Raw genomic sequence first — 17,501 nt, 5'->3', positions numbered from 1 at the left:
GCGTGGGGGACGCGGTGATGTCCACCGGCTCGGTGAGCGACCCCGAGGAGATGGAGCTGCGGGGGCTGCAGCGGGGGTACCCGGTCCCCGCCTCCAAGAGGCCGCCCCTCCGCGGCGCCGAGCGCAGCTACATCTCGCCCAGTGACAACTCCTCGGCGGAGGAGGAAGACCCCGACGGCGAGGAAGAGCGGTGCGCGCTGGGCGCGGCCGGCGGCGCGGAGGGCTGCAAGAGGAAACGTCCGCGCGTGGCTGGGGGCGGCGGCGGCAAGAAGCCCCTCCCGCCCAAGGGCTCCGCGGCCGACTGCAAGCAGTCGCAGCGCAACGCCGCCAACGCCCGCGAGCGCGCCCGGATGCGCGTGCTGAGCAAAGCTTTCTCCAGGCTCAAGACCAGTCTGCCTTGGGTGCCCCCAGACACTAAGCTTTCGAAGCTCGACACGCTCCGGCTGGCTTCCAGTTACATCGCGCACCTGCGGCAGCTGCTGCAGGAGGACCGCTACGAGAACGGCTACGTGCACCCGGTGAACCTGGTAGGGGCGCCGCACGCGAGGCTCGGGGCGAGCGGCCGGGAAATGCTCAGGGAGGGAGCTCCCGCGTGCCAGGCAGGGTCAGCCCCCTGGCAAGAACCCGAAAGGGGGGGTGCTGGGATGGGTGGTGAGGAGTCCAGTTTAGTTTCTCCCAGTCAAGGGAGGGGCCAGGCCGTTTTCCTCGGGAAGAACCGTGCACCCTTCGGTGCTTCTTCGTTCCGATCTTTGCACCTGGTACTTTGCCCTGTGACAGCAGTTGGCTTAGATCCTACTTCCGGGGTGAATCTCGATGCCATCTGCGTCCACTACCCGGTTGCAGATTCAATGGCAAATCTCTGTCGCCCAAGCTTTTCCATCTAAGAGTCAGACAGGTTCCATTTAAGGAGCCGTACTTACTGAAAGGAAGGAGGGAAGGCCGAGCTCTATTTAATCAGCCTTTGGATGTTAAAAAGTTCTTGCAGAATAGCAGAGGTTTCCCCAAAAGGGATTTGTCTGGAAAGTCCCTTTCTAACCTGCCAACTTTCCAGGCTTGAGAAAGAACCTATTCCAGTTCCTACTTAGAGTGGAGGGCTGATGATGGGTGTGTGTGTGTGTGTGTGCGCGGGCGCGCGTGCTGGGGGAAGGGAATTAAACACAAAATCCCAAACTTTTGCAAGTTTCACCAAATCATCTTGAGGGCAAAGTCCAGGAGGAAGCGTGGACGGAAGTCTTAACGTCTCACGCAATCAAAATCCAGTAAAATTAAAATCCCAGTTTGGAGAAAAGATACCCAAATTCCCAGAACACGGATAAAATCTGAGCTACTCAAAGCCAGGGGTATTCCAGGGTTCATTTAAGAGAGCGGTTTCGCTTTGAGACGGTATTTTTTTTTTTTCCTTCGATGTCTGATTCTCTTTTGACTTTACAGACATGGCCGTTCGTGGTCTCAGGACGACCTGACACCGACACCAAAGAAGTTTCCGCAGCCAACAGATTATGTGGGACCACCGCTTAGATCGAAGTCACTTGCTGGAGTTACTGTTCAAGCGCGTGTGTTTGGGGGCCACGGAGAGAAGGGAGCATGAGAACCCCCAGAGAATGGGGGAAAGTGCCATCGGACTCTGCTAAATCCTCCTCGACACCCCCCACCCACCCGAACTGTGAGCAGGACGTGAGGCGGGCGTTGGGGACAGAGCCTGAGGGCTGGCCGTGTGGCCGTCATCGCAGGGCGCCAAGGGCTGCGGCTGCTGGGGATCCTGGCGACGACAGTTTTCTTTTCCAAAAGACCTTCCTTCTGTCTCTACAACGCGCAACCAGATCCATCCTCGGGCTTTAGCAGTGTAGACTGACCCCCGCGCTGTCCTGCCAAACCGCCTACGAGTTAGTTTCCCGACTGAGCCAGATAGACGTATACGATGGCGGGGCCCTGCCCAGCACAGGCATGTTACGGTGAGGCAGTGGTTAGAACGTGCTCTGGATGAGTGGCTTTACAGACAGCAGTCTTCACGCGAGACCAACATCGGGGCATGTTTTTAAGTTGCAAAGAGAGGGGAGTGGCACACCTGGGCCAGGTTTGTACCCCCCACGGGACCCCAGCCTCCGGGAGGCAGGGGCACGCCCGCTCCGTCTAGGGAAAGACGGAGGCGCCCTTTCCCAGACCACCCGACCCGGGTTGGCCCGGAGCGCTCCCGGCGCTTCTGCCTCCCGGCTGCAGTCAAGCCCTTCACTCCCCCCAGGCTCCCGCTGCTTCCCAGCCAGGCTTCTGTCTCCACCCGCCTCCCGTCTGAACTAGAGCCTCCCACCCCCGCACCCCGCACCCCACCAGGCTCGCGTCCCCTTCAGGCCTCCGTCCAGTCCTTCCTCCCACGTCTCCTTGCAGCACCCCTCCTCCGGCCCCTGACCATCCCCAGCGGGCCTGCCTCCTCCAGGCTCTGGTCGCCTCCCCCGGCCCACCGTCCAGGCTCTGCCTCGCGGAAGGAGTGCGCTGGGTGGTCCGCTGAGGCTGTACGTACCCAGTGACCCCGCTCAGGGGAAATGCGCCGCTGTCTCGAGGCTGCACTACCACAGCAACTAGCAAATGTAAATAAATTTATTTTTTTATGAATAATAAAACGCGTTGTGAAAACCGAGTGGCCGTGGGCGCGGCAGAATGTGGTCTTTGTTGCCTTTTACCTAGTTTGGTCCGGAAGTTCATTTAAAGGTGCTTTCTTGGCTCCCTGCGCTGGGATTGGTTCTTTCTCTGCAGAACGGGTGGTGATCACATTTAAATTACTGCGCTTCCAAATGGAACTCTCATTACTTTCTATGATTTGATTCTTCTGGAGGCCGAGGTTACTGGAAGACAAGAACCAGAGGCTTGTTACACCAGAAGAGTCTTTGGGGCCAGGGCCACTTTGAAAGGTATATGTTCTACAGGGTAATATAGGTACACTTCTTACACTTACGCGCGCGCACACACACACACACACACACACCGGATGCTTTCTCCAGCTTAAACCCCTACAGCCCACACACTGGAGTGGGGAGTAGGTCTCAGGTCTAATTGGCAGAATAAAACCATAATACAAGGCGCCAAGTTGTGTTTCAGTTAGAGCTTTTCTTTCTTCCCCTAAATAATGTTTATATAGTGCTTTTAATGTACACTACCTCATTTTCCTTGTTATTTTCTTCCATTTTCACTGCAATATTCTCAAGAAGTAATAACCTGGAAAACCATCATATGGTTTTTCAAACGCCAGTCATTTTATTTTATTTTATTTATTTTTTAACGCTCGTCTGTTTTAGAGCTGCATTCTCGTTGTAGAACATTTAGAAAATTTGGAAAAGTGTGAAGGAGAAAACTACCTAAACAACTGCCCAATTTGGAGTATGTTCGTTATTTAATAAAATCGAAAGGCAGTTTTCTTGACCAGAAAGAGAAAATACAGCTGGGGTTTAGGAGGTGAGAGGGAGGTAGGGGAGCATGATTTCCTGTTTTGAACTAAACTAAACCAAAACTCTGGATAACTGCTTTCGGAGACGATTTTCTTGGGCTTTATTCACAGGGGGAGGGACCCGGCCCTCAGGATCTAATCTGCCACAACAGAAGTTGGCACAGGATTACACTTCTTGGTTTCTGTGGCATTAGGGGCTCTCTGGTAAAAGCAAACTCAGGTTTGCTAACTAGTGACGGGAAACCCTAGTATGGTGGTTTAAAGGCACTTAGGCCCCCTGATAAGTTCTGGGTGGCCCGCTTCTTGGGGGTGGGGTGTCTCCCGGAGGCCAGCTGTTAGTGTCTTTTCCAAAGCTTCCATCACATTCGATCCGTTTTAAGGGAAGGGGGCAGTGTGGTATGTTGTTAAGGTGACCTTGAATGTCCACAGAACCCAACTAGAAATTGAAGCTCTGCCACCCACAGAATAGTGACCATATGCAACCCCTCTAAGCCTCCGTTTTATCACCTACAAAATGGTGATAATAATAGTGCCTACCTAGGAAGAGTGCCATCAGAAATAAATGTGAAAATATTTACGCAACCCTTCTAATAAGCAGTGAGCAGCACCCTAAATGACTCCTTAAAAAAGTGGGGAGACATGCTTTGGCAAAGGGGACACTTTAAACAGGTGGGGCATTTCAGGATTCCAGTCTTTAATATTCGTGGCCCAGCTTTAAAATGCCTGGATTACAACCATAAAACAGAAGTGTCCCACAAAAGCAGAAACAGAAAAAGTTAAAAAAAAACAAAAGAAAAGAAAAAGAAAGAAAGAAAGAAAGAAAGAAAGAAAGAAAGAAAAAGGCTGTGTTTGTAGTAAATACAGAAAAGAAGAAGTATTTGAATAAACAAAATATTTGGGCAAATTTTCATAAACAAAATTTAAATATTTGTGTCTACATTCTCTCTGGGCAGTTCAGGGGTAAACTCACAGATTTCCTGCCCTTCCTCTATCACCACTCCCCACACTGAAGTGGCCTTCTTTACTGATTCATGTGTCCAGACTGTCATACCATGCAAACTCATTTCTGTTGCCACTTTACAGGGAAGAAAAAAAATCTCTTCAGAATTATTTTTGGGGGGCTCCGTTGGAGCCTGGGTGGCTCCGTTGGTTAAGCGTCCAACTTCTGCTTGGGTCATGATCTCAAATTTGTGAGTTCCAGCCCTGCTTTGGGCTCTGTGCTGACAACTCAGAGCCTGGAGCCTGCTTCAGATTCTGTGTCTCCCTCTCTCTCTGCCCCTCTCACCCCACCTCAAAAATAAATAAACGTTAAAAAAATAAAAAGAATTATTTTTGCTCCACGGTTTCTTTAAAAAGTCCAATGCCAAGAATTATGTTATTTAAAAAGAAGAAGAAGGAAAGAGACCAATTTCTAGTAAGTCTCAGTGAATCTGTATCAATTGCTCAAGCTTCTTGGACAACAGTGGCTGTAGGAGAGGTCTAAACACCTTGGAACAGTCTTTTATTGATGGACCATGACCATTGTGCACTCTGAGTAGTAGAAAGGGAGCCCAAAGCCTTCCTTATTCTCTTTTTCCTTTATTTTCCTTTAGGAATTTGGGTTGAAGAAATAGGAGTTGAGGCTGGCTATGGAGAAGATTAAGAAAAAAAGAAGAACGTCTCTCTGAAGGATTATTTCAATTCGATTCTGCTGCTGTGTGAGAAGAGTTGAGAGAAAAAGCTGTAAGGACTATAATGCAAAAAGTACTGAATAGCAAATAAAAATGAGTAAATTGAAAAATAGTCTTCAGGGGGCTTTTTGAGAGACCAAAGCATTATTATTAGTGATACTGACTCAATCAAAGAGAACAAAAAATCCCCTTTCACAGGCTCTTCCTAAGATGAATATTTTAAAAGAAATGCTTTCGGCACTGTAATCTTGAAACACCTAGGCGTCTTTCTTGGTTGTGGATGTTGAATTGATTTTGTGCGTATTCTTTTGCCCTGGACTTCAAGTTACAATTTCACTTTAGTCTGATGGCTCCTTCAACAGATAGTGACATCGACCATCGCAATTTACAAAGGAGATTTTTTTATAGGTACAGTTTCCCCCCACGTTTGATAAATGCTTAATAAGTTTTTTTAAAAGATATTCCCCTCCATAAAAAGAACTAATACACATCCTATTTTAATAGGCAATAGGTAAATAGCTTGGCTACTGATTTTGAAAAAACAATAACTGAGAAAGTCATTTTAGTTTTGTTTGGAAGAGCAAAAAATAGATAATTTAATAATTGTCTTCTCACTGCCAAAGACCTAACTTCTGGGAAAATTCACTAGAATGTATGGATTGCCTCCCTTTATAACAGAGAACCTGGCTACTTTCCTTTCATTGGGCAGTTCTGCTTACCCCCTGAGGGCGGTTCCCCCCCCCCAGCCCCCATGCGCCCGGCCCCCCACGATGCCACTGGTTACTTGTTTGCACTCACCATTAATCTCCTTTTATATTCCATCTGCCCTCTGTATTATCTTTCTTCTCTCTCCCACAACGGTGAAAGGTGAGTCTATGACACTAAGAAGGTCTAGAAAGTCGCCAGAAACCTGAAATCCACATGTAATTGTGTAAACACAATTAGCACTGCTGTAGTGGTTATCTCCAATTATCTCAGCCCTTGTTAGTTCTATTATCAGCAAGATAGGTTATGGACCAACTTTGGGGTCCTTCATTGCTTGTGGTAAAGAGGATCATGGAGCAGTTAAGAGCAGTGATTTTCCGTTTGGTGAAAACACGGTATCTTGTATTGACTATTACTATTAGCAGTAGAAATGGGGAGGGGTGGGGAGCAAGAAGCAAGAGGCCTTTGTCTTTGACCATTCCTAGTTTGTTGAAAGATTTATATGCTTTTTGGATCTTTTTTTTTTTAAATATTTTTAAAAGATTGCAAACCACCGTATTAAATGTAGCTGGTTCCAGTCTAATCCCACAATTTTGTAGCTCTGCTTCTTTGGGTACTTTGCCACTCTTCCTGAGGCAAGAACAATATATCTTACCCCACAGAAAATGGATTAAATGAGATAATTCTATAAGGCACTTGAGAAATGCTCCATAAATGCTAATTTAAAAAAATTGTATTCATTTTCCTTCCTCTAACAGTAGTTCAGGTGTCCTTATTCCTCATCTGAAAAATTTCCCATCATCCCCTTTGCCACTGTTATCACCTTGCTTGTTTTTTAGTCCACATGTAATTTTCCTAAACTAATGGATCTTTCTTTTTTGGCCACTAAGAAGAAATTTTTCTTTAGTTTCCTCTTGAAAAATAAAGATGATCACACTCAGCATCAAAAATCACCAGTGGTGTAAGAAACAGACTCAGGTAGTTGTGCAAGGTAGACCAACGGATTTGATGCAATAGAATGCAAAAAGCTCATTGATACGACTTCAGATTTCACACTGCAGCCCACCTTTCAGAAACTACACTGGTGGAGTCTTGGTGTGGTGTCAAAGAATATCCACGTTAACCTGAAATGACCATTAATATACGTCTTCTCTTTACAACTACATATCTGTGTGAGGCTTCATATACTTTGACCAAAACAGTGTATCACAGCAGAATCATGTAGAAGGCAGAAATGGGAATCCAGCCATCTTCTATTAAGTCAGATGTTAAAGACATCCGCAAAAATATAACACTATGCCACTCTTCCCATGAAAATGTGTTGGAAGATATAGTTATTTTTCATTAAACATGTGTTTGTTATGGAGCACCTATAACAAATTGGTGCCTATAACAAACTGGGCAGCTGTTGGTTAAACATCCGGCTCTTGGTCTCCGCTCAGGTCTCATGTTTGTGAGTTTGAGCCTAGTGTTCAGCTCCACGCTGACAGTACAGAGCCTGCTTGGGATTCTCTCTCTCCCTCCCTCTCTGCCCCTCCCCTGCTCTCTCTCTCTCTCTCTCTCTCTCTCTCTCAAAACAAATAAATAAGCTTATAAAAATGTGTTTGTCATGTTTACGTGTAATTAGCTTATCATTATTTTCAAATGAATGAAAAAGTTTTTCTCTCAGTTTTGATTCCAAACCCAGTAAATATCAGCAGATATAAACCACATAAACAAAAGCTTTTCAGGGTCTTTAATAATTTTTAAAAATGTGAGGAGACCAGAGACAAGAAAAAATTGGGAACCACTGACCTAGGTAATTCCTAAGGCCCTTTTCGTAGGTAGGATTCCATGTTTTCTTGACGGTGAGGCAATCTTAGCAGGATAGGAACAAGCAGACCACGTCTAGGTTAGAGATAGGAGCAAACACGGGATCAGAAAGATTTGTTAGAGCGGTTAAGATATACAATTAGATGGGGCAGACTTTCCCTATGCAATACTGCCTTAATCTTGCCAGGCAAATCAGCAGAGCAGGGCCGATGCCTGAGCTGGTGTCATATAGGTTGCTTTCTGAAGGATTTCTGAAATGTTTCCCCCTCTCTGCCCCATTCCCAGCTCTTTAGGTCCTTGTGTTTTAAGACTTTCTAGTCTCAGGGCTGGATCTGGCTTTCAGCTGAAAGGGAAAGTGATGCCCCAAACTCGTGACTGCAAAATCCCATTTCTTTTGCCCATATATTAATATTCTCTGAGGGCTATGTTAGAATCGTAGCATTGTGTTGTCCTGATGAAGAAATTTATTTGAGGAAACGTGGGAAGCATTTCCACTGATCCTCAACAAAGAGGTTTTTTTTTTTTTTTCTATCTGTAAGTTTGCCAAGTGGCAGGCAAATATATTTATTTGTGATATTGATTAGCTTATACAGGACACATCACTAACTAACTAAATGCCTTGACATGCAAAACCTGAGTACAAGAGAAACAAAAACAAGCAAACACACAATAACAAAAACTCAAAGGCTTCGGAAGCAAACTTCTTCAAGTGCAAAGAAAGGATCCCATAAAATAAAAAGCTCAGCCACATGAGGTCCAAGGGATTTGGATGATCCTTAAGGAAAACTGTTCCAAGAGCCAAGGAGTAGGGAGGGACTATCTATCATTGTGCAAAAATAACCGAAACTCAGGGCACCTGGGTGGCTCAGTCGGTTAAGCCTCCGACATCAGCTCAGGTCATGATCTCACGGTTGGTGAGTTCGAACCCCACATGGGGCTCTGTGCTGACAGCTCAGAGCCTGGATCCTACTTCGGATTCTGTGTCTCCCTGTCTCTCTTCCCTTCCCCATTCACGCTCTGTCTCTCTGTGTCTCTCAAAAATGAATAAATGTAAAAAAAAAATAAAAATAAAAAAATAACAGAAACTCTTCTAGCTAAATCCAATTAAGGAACATCTAAATCACAAAGGGCAGTGCTCTAAGAGTTGGAAGCCAAGGCATCAGGGGCTTGAGGGGACAAGGTGGTTAAACCACACATGCAGAGAACAGAGAGAGCTGTACGGGGAGGAAGGACCCTAGCTATAATACATATTGATTCCCGTGCGTTGCTAGACATCGGCTATATGTAATTTTCTAAAAAGAAGTTTAGGTGTCTCTTACCTGCCCCTAGATCACTGGCTGTTTACGTGCACAAACCTCCCTGGGAATCTCCAACTTTTATATGCTTTAATTACAAGTTTTCCCTCAAATTGTGGTGAAGGCATAGGCTGAGCTATTCTCTTTCCTGACTCAGTCATCCTCCGAGCCATCCATTTCTTTGCAGACATGGGCAGGGATGGAGTTGCCTCTGCTGAAGTAGAGGGACTTAGATATCAAAGATGGCCTTCGAGGAACCAGGCTTCCATTATCCACACACGTGTGTATTGCCCGTCCAGTGATTTGCTCCAACCAATGGTAGGTGGCAGAAGTGACTGGCAGGACTGATGGGTCCAGGTCTAAGCCTTAAGGACTAGAAGCTTCTGTTTTTACTTATTTGAGATTCTGAGCTTCCATGTAAGAAGTCCAATAACCCAGAAGATACCACATGAGAGGAAAGCCCTGAGACTACGCTCAGGGGAACTGGGATCCCAGCTGACAGTGAGGCCTGAGGCCCCAGATGGCTGGGCTGATCGCAGGGGAGCCATTACAGCCAACTGTGGAGGTGTCTTAGTGGAGAGTGAAGAAGCTACTGAGGACAGCTAGCAAGGGTGAGCCATCCTCGCTAGGCCCTGTCCTAATTCCTGACCCTCAGAATCTTGAGAGATGATAACATTTTTGTTGTTTTAAGCTACTAAATTTAGCTTGCCGTCGCGGTTGTTGTTGTCGTCGTTCCTCAGCAATAAATAACAAAAACATCTTATCGGGTAGATTTTCACCTCAGCTATTTATCCAGGGAACATACTGATCATCCGCTATGAGCCAGCACAGTGTTGGATAAAATGAAGTCATCTTGCCTCAAAGTGCTCTAAAGGAGGAAATGGACAAATGCACCAATAATTGAAATACAATGTGCCAAGTGCTATGACAGAAGGTGGTGTTCTGGGCGGAGGAGCACAAAATACACCTCCTTGGAGAGGCATAGAAGGTTTCCCACGATGCTGACAGGTGAGGTGGGCACTGGTCAAGACAAGAGTAGGGCTTACCAGAAAGAAAGCGTAAGTGACACCAGTCTGGCGACCGGGGCTAATGTCTAGTATGGTGGTCAAGAGCGTGGACTTTCATAAATGACTTAAAATCACTGAGCCTCAGCTTCCTCGCTTGTAGAATGAAGATATAATAGAACCTACCTGATGGGCTGGTAAAGATTATAGGTGATGGTGGATGTCAAACGCTTAGCCCAGGGCCTGACATAGTAATTAGCCAACAAATGCTGGTCTGTTAGTATCAGCATCCACATGGGCATCACATTGAGGTGATCTGCGTGTCCCCTTGGCATGCTTTGAGAAGGTGGGAACATAGCCCTGATGATGCAGAGTCCCTTCCTCTTCCTTAAATCTGGGACTTTACCTACGATTCTGTTTCAGTTGTCTTCTAAAGTTGGGCAAGCTCAGAATTTTTAAATCTTCAAGGTACTGATGTAAACGACAAGCCATACATCTAGCTCCTATTGGAGTGTGAGAATAGATTGGTAAAATATGTATCCGCGTGGTCAGGACAGCTGGATGGAAGATGTGTAGATTGATGATATGGCCACAATAAGAAGTCGGGGTTAAAACTAGCACCCACAGCATGCACTGATTCAGATGCGTCCACAGGATGCATTCATGCTTTTCATTCCCCTGTGATCTGTCCCAGAACTTCTGCTCTGGAGGGAAATTTAAGACCCTGTGACCAGAACTGTCCAGGATTAGAATTCATAGACTCTGAGTTTCCCCTTGGCATGCAGCCCACCCAATCTGAAGGACACCAGCAGATAAGAATTTGGCACTATGACAGCTATTTTCTGCAGCTGCTTTCGATGCGCCCCAGCCAAGCACTGGGGAGTCTGCCTGGGGTGACAAGTAGACTGTTCTGAGGACCTGACTTGTTGGGTGGCCCTGGGCAATCACTTGCTTTTCCAGCTTCGGTTTCTCACCGAAAACGAGCCACCTGAGCTAGATGGAGCCTTAAGTCCTTTACATTGCGAAAATGTTCTCTTTCTTATGGGCCTTCTGAACAGCATCGATTCGGACGCTCGCAGTGTATGTTACAAATACGGAGGCTTAAAGCCTGAGCAGATGGACAAAGTCAACCTGCTTTTAAGCGTCTGAGATGAGCTCAAGCCCCTCAGGTGTCCTTTGACTTATTACACAGAACTGTGCTGTTTCTATGTGATTTGAGTGTTGACCATAAACTTCACTGCAGACTTACCCTCCATTTCTATTATAAGTACTCATCTCACCAGTGTACAAAAAGGCTTCTTCAGTATGCTAGAGAAATCAAATAAGCACAGCAGTTGTGGTATTTAAGCTATTTCCTTCTAAAGGCAGATATTCACTAGTATTAAAAAATGATAAAACGAGATTTGTCAGAACTTTTAGTAAGCATTCTACGATCGTGTTTGATTTGACCCAAATAAAGATTATAGTTGGAAAACATCACATGCAACTAAAAGAATCCTCAGAAGAAAAAAAAAAATGATGAATTTTTTTAAATGCCTAGAAGCCTGGGAAATACCAAAATGCAGTCTATTGTTTCAAGAATCTAGCAAGTTTTTCCCCCTTTTCGGTAGGATGTTTTCCCACCACTGTCTTGCGGCACTCATTACCTTTCTCCACGACTTCTCAGAAATACTGTTGGTACCTTAGACTCACACCTTTATGCCTTTTTCATACCTTGAGAAGTGATTCATCTGAGCCTAGGTTTTTAGAAGGTTTTTAGAAGCCTCACTGGCTGGTTGTGTGTGGGATGGACTGAAGGAAGTAGGAACTAGACAGGACATGCAAGACAGATGGAGATCCCAGATTGAGAGTGGAGGTGGGGACCCAAGGGGTGCATTCGAGAGACACTTTACTGCTAGAATCAAATTGACTCGTTTATACACTGGATGTGGGTGGGGAGAGACAGGAAGAAATTAACGTTGACTACAGGGTTTCTAACTTGGGCCAGACAGTGAACAGCAAAGTCATCGTGAGTCATCATATATCATGAAAGTTTAAAAGGGCGAGTTTAAAAGAGTACAGAATTTAGAAACCATGCCATTCATTTGGGAACACTGCCCTTTGGCCTAAGGGGGTTCTTATCAAATTTGGTCCTGTTGTAGGGATTCAGATTCGAAGGGGGGAACACCAACAACTAAAAGCTTAAAGAGAGACAAGGACTATTTGACTACAGAGACACAAAGTCAGGAAACTATGCCCTTGCCTGCGTTCTACATGAGCAGGCTTTTCTTTTTTTTTCTGTCACTGCATTGTAAATGTCTTCAGAACAGGAATCACGGGTTTTCATTCTGTATCTTTATGAAAGTATAACCCCCATCTGTCTGGTACAAAAGCGAGTACTCAGTAAATATTTAATACATTATTCGCAACAGAAAATAGTTCCTGCTACTCTTTGGCTGAACTCATTTTTCTGTTGTGAAAGGATGACGATTTGGGAAAGTCCATTCTCTGGAGCCACCTGAGATGTGTAGTCATCACGGACAACCATGACACTGGTATCATTAGTCATTACTGCTTTATGAGTTATGCTAATTCCTGCTGCTCATGAAACACACCAGCTCTGTACATGATCTGGTGGTTCTCAGGATCCCCCAGACGGGAAGGAAACTTGAATGAGTACAATAAAAGGCAAAAGCTTTAAAATTGAAAGAGACGAATTAATACCGTCAACATGCTAACTCTCGTGCTGTATACTTTACAGATAATATTCTTCTTTTTAAGTTTATTTATTTATTTTGAGGCAGGGAGGAGCAGAGAGAGAGAAAAGAGAGAGAGAGAGAGAGAGAGAGAGAGAGAATCCCAAGCAGGCTCCACACTGTCAGTGCAGAGCCCAAAGCCAGGCTTGAACTCTCGAACCATGACATCATGACCTGAGCTGAAATCAAGAGTCAGATGTTTAACCGACAGAGCCACCCAGGTGCCCCCTTTAAATTTCTCATTAGACCATCAGTAGTATGTTATTCTTTTAATTTACAGAAAGAAATACAGGCTCGCGAAGCTTTTATAACTTGCGGAGAGCCACACGGGGAATAATTGGTAGAGTCAGAGTTTAAAGCTGGTTCTCTCTGGCTCAGAATCTGATCCCTTAACCAATCGTATCCTATTGCCTCCCCAAATACTTCTCCCAGATGGAAAGGAAGCTGGTGGGAAAATGGTGCTCACCAACAAGGTTACTGTAGCTTCGGGTGTTAACTTGGGACACTAGATGAACCACAGAGTTATACCCAGTTCTGAGTGCTTAAAATAGTATGGGAGTGAAGAAAGGGGCCGGGCTCTGCGTACCTGGCCAGCAATGCTAGCCAAAAACCACCCAGAGAGAGGCACTCATCTATAAAGAGATCTTTTCTTTTTGGTCTTGTTTTCCTCTTTAGCTTCTAATGAAGATGATTTGCAGAATGTCGAATGTATGTGTGCTGAGCTGAAAAGAGGCTAGATCTACCCTCACCTGGGATTTTTAGCTCACAGGATTACACACTCTGGGAGGGCCCTGCAATGGAGGCAGGAAGTGGCCATTGTGAAGATCAGAGAAAAAAAAAAAGCTGAAGGGGAAAAACTGAGGTGGGGAGAACCCGAAAAGCTGTGACTGTGGCACTTTCTCACAAGTGTCCTGCCATGGTTTCCCTCCTCTGACTGGAATAGCCAATCAGTTTTAGATGTGCATAATGGATACTTGTTTGAGTGAGTTGAGAAAGACACAACTTTCCACTAGGAACAGGTAATTCACTATTTTCAATCTTCGCAAGGACAGAGCAAGAGACAGTATGAATTCAGTCATACAAGAATTAAGGTATGCTTAATGAAATTGCCTGATAGGGAGTTTTCCTCACGACCCGGGATTAGGGACTAGGACTTTGTAGAATTAAGAAGGAACCAGTGGCATAGATTTCATAGATTTAGAAAGCCACAACATGTTAGATCTAGAAGGCGTCTCATAAATAATCTACTTTGTTCTCATCAGAGTATGCTAATAATAATGAAAAAGAAAGACAAATCTAAATGCGTACTGTGATTACCTGTCTATGGGCTGCTATGCAACAATTAAAATTTATAGCCTGCAAACTGCATAACTCCACTGGAAAGGTTTATGATATGAGCATGATAAAAAATTAGAATAACGAGAGTCAAAACCAAAATAATATATTCGCTATAGAGATAAGGAAAGTGAAGGTGGATCTTTGGAAATTGGATATGGCTTCTCATCTATCAGGGATTAGAAAAAGACTGCTTGTAAGTTTGGCTTTCATCCTTATCATTCAAGGTCATTTGCTATCTGTCATTTGCTGGCTTATCTTCCTCCTCGTCCCTTTCAACCTCCCAATGCCTTCTTTTCTGACCTGCAGAATCAATTCTACTTCATTTACATTCTTACAGAACTTTATATATGTCTTCATTTAAAAAAAAGTGTTAAAAATAGATGCCTAGGAATGGAAAGTGATTTTCACATAAGCAAATCAATTAATGTAATACATTACAGTATAAGAATCAAGGGCAAAAATTCACATGATCATCTCAATTAACACAGAAAAAGCCATTGACAAAATCCAATACCCTTTCATGATTAAAAAAAAAAAACAACAAAACAAAACACAACAACATTCAGAAAACTAGAAAAGAAGGGAACTACCACAATGTCATGAAGGGTATTTATGAAGAACCCATAGCAAACCTCAAATTCAATGATGAAAGACCGAGCTTTCTGAGTTTCCCCCTGAGATCAGGAAGGGACAAAGTTGCCACTTTTACCTCTGCTATGCACCATTGTACTGAAAGTTCTAGCTAGAGGAATTAGATAAGAAAAGCACATAAAAAGCATTTAAATTAATGAAGAAGAGTTAACACTATCTCTATTTGTCGATTACATGATTCTATATACCGATGTAGATGAAAGAATCAACAAGAATCCACAAAAAGCTACAAGAGCTAATAAGTGAATTCAGCAAAGTTGCAAGGCACAAGATCAACACGCAAACATCGGTTGTGTTTCTGTACACGAGCAATGAATACTCTGAAAAGAGAATCAAGAAACCTGTTTTTCTGCTTTCCGTTTACAATATCGTCTAAAAGTGTGAAACACCTAGGAATAAATTCAACTAAGGAGAAAGACTTGTAAGCTGAAAACTATAAAACATCGCATAAAGCAATTAAAGAACAACTAAATAAATGGAAAGACATCCTGTGTCCATGGACTACAAGACTTAATACTGTTAAGCTATCAGTACAACATGAAGTAATCTACAAATTCAATGTGATCTACATAAAAATCCCAGTGAACTTTGGTGCAGAAATGGAAAGGCCAATCCTTTTTTATTTTTATTTTTTGTATTTTTTTAAGTTGTTATTTTAATTTCAGTACAGTTAACATACAGTGTTAGTTTCAGGTGTACAATATAGTGATTCAACACTTCCATAGAACACCCAGTCCTCATTACAACAAGTGCACTCCTTAATCCCCGACACCTCTTTAACCCATCCCTCCCGCCTCCTTCCCCTCTGATAACCATCAGTTCATTCCCTACAATGAAGAGTCTGTTTCTTGATTTGCCTCTTTTTTTCCCCTTTGCTCCTTTGTTTTGTTTCTTAAATTCCACATATGGGTGAAATCATATGGTATTTGTCTTTCTCTGACCTATTTCACTTAGCATAATACTCTGTAGCTCCATCCATGCTGTTGCAAATGGCAAGATTTCATTCTTTTTATGGCTGAGTAATATTCCATGTATATATACACCACCTCTTCTTATCCATTCATCAATCGATGGACAGACACTTGGGCTATAACCACATCTTGGCTATTGTAAATAATGCTGCTATAAACCTAGGAGTGCATATATCCCTTTGCATCAGTATCTTAATATTCTTTGGGTAAATACCCAGTAGTGGAGCTGCTGAGTCATAGGGTAGTTCTATTACTAACTTTTTGAGGAACCACCACACCGTTTTCCTCAGTGACTGCACCAGTTGGCATTCCCACCAACAGTGCATGAGGGTTACTTTTTCTCCACGTCCTCTCCAACACTTGTTTCTTGTGTTGATTTTAGCCATTCTGACAGGTGTGAGGTGGCATCTCGCTGTAGTTTTGATTTCTATTTGCCTGAGAATGATGTTGAATATATTTTCATGTGTTTGTTGGCCACCTGTATATCTTCTTTGGAGAAATGCCTGTTTATACCTTCTGCTCATTTTTTAATTGGGTTATTTGTTTTGGGGTATTGAGTTGTATAAGTTCTTTATATATTTTAGGTACTAACCCTTAATTGGATATGACATTTGCAAATATCGGAAAGCCAATCCTTAAGTTCACATGAAATTGCAAGGGACCCTGACTGGCCAAATAATCTTCAAAAGAAGAACAAAGTGGGAGGATTTACATTTTCCAATTTCAAAACTTACCACAAAGATACAGCAATCAGTATAGTATTGGTATGAGGACAAACTTATGGACCAATGGTTTAGAATTGACAATCCAGAAATAAGCCTATACTCTATAGCCAATTGATTTTGACAAGGATGCCAAGACCATTCAATGGGGAAGAATGCCCCAACGGACAACTGGATATTCACATGCAAAAAAATGAAGTTGGACCCCTACCTTCCACCATATATAAAAATTAACTCAAATATGTGAATGATTTAAATATAAGAGGGAAAACTGTTAAACTCTTAGAAGAGAACATAAGGGTAAATCTTCATGACATTGGATTTGACGGAGAATGTAACATCTAAAGCAAGGGCAAAAAAGATAAAATAGATATATTCAGCTTCATCAAAATTAAGAACTTTTGTACATCAAGCGATATTATTAAGAAAGTGAAAAGATAACCTACAGAACGGGAGAAAATATTTTTAAGAATGGGCAAAGCTTTTGAATAGACATTTCTACGAAGATGATATACAAATGACCAACAAGCACATGAACGGATGCTCAACATCATTAAGTTATTAGGAAAATCCAAATCAAAACCACAATGAGGTATCACTTCGCACCCACTAGGATGGTAATAATAATGGTGATAATAATAATAACTATACAAGTATTGGCAAGAATGTGAAGAAATTGTAACGTTCTCACACTGCTGCTGAGAATGTGAAATGGTTCAGCTTCTGTAGAAAACAGTTTTGCGATTTCTTAAAAAATTAAACATAGAATTACCACAGGACCCACCAATTCCACTCCTAGGATTGAAGACAAATGTTTATAGCAGCACTAGTCACAATATCCCAAAGATGGGAACACCCCAAATGTCCTCAGTGAATAAACTAATTGTAGTATGTCCATCCAGCAGAATATTATTCAACCATAAAAAGGAGTGAATGTCCCAATGTGTATGAACCATGAAAACATTACGCTAAGTGAAAGAAACCAGGCACACACACAAACACACATACTGCATGATTCAATTTATACGAAATATCCAGAAGAGATAAATCCATCAGGACGAAAAGCAGATTGGTTGGTTGCCAGGGGCTGGGGAGAGGAGAAATTGGAGAAACTTCTTAAGAGGGGTTTTCGTTTGGAATGATGGAAATGTTTCGGAAGGAG

The 17,501-nt window shown here is 43.4% G+C and overlaps 1 protein-coding gene across 1 annotated transcript; it reads left to right on the top strand.

Annotated features, from left to right (window-relative positions):
• Window positions 1-17: 17 nt before the first annotated feature.
• MSC (musculin) lies at window positions 18-2,632 on the top strand. Its single transcript, XM_047074023.1, has 2 exons — window positions 18-527; window positions 1,432-2,632. The coding sequence occupies exons 1-2, from the start codon at window positions 18-20 to the stop codon at window positions 1,516-1,518; spliced, it is 597 nt and encodes a 198-aa protein (XP_046929979.1). The 3' UTR covers window positions 1,519-2,632.
• Window positions 2,633-17,501: the final 14,869 nt, after the last annotated feature.

The sequence above is a fragment of the Lynx rufus genome, unplaced genomic scaffold (genome assembly GCF_022079265.1).
Source record: "Lynx rufus isolate CCGP_SWC_20201006 ecotype Redwood Valley unplaced genomic scaffold, mLynRuf1.p SCAF_12, whole genome shotgun sequence".
Classification (NCBI taxonomy): Eukaryota; Metazoa; Chordata; class Mammalia; order Carnivora; family Felidae; genus Lynx; species Lynx rufus.
The sequence above is the reverse complement of the archived record's forward strand: the minus strand, read 5'-3'. Positions and strand labels throughout refer to the sequence as shown.

Bases quoted from the DNA above. Each gene is read 5' to 3' on its own strand.
- MSC (XM_047074023.1), top strand. From the start codon at position 18: ATGTCCACCGGCTCGGTGAGCGACCCCGAGGAGATGGAGCTGCGGGGG. The intron at 528-1,431 runs GTAGGGGCGCCG...TTGACTTTACAG, and splicing joins ACGTGCACCCGGTGAACCTG to ACATGGCCGTTCGTGGTCTC.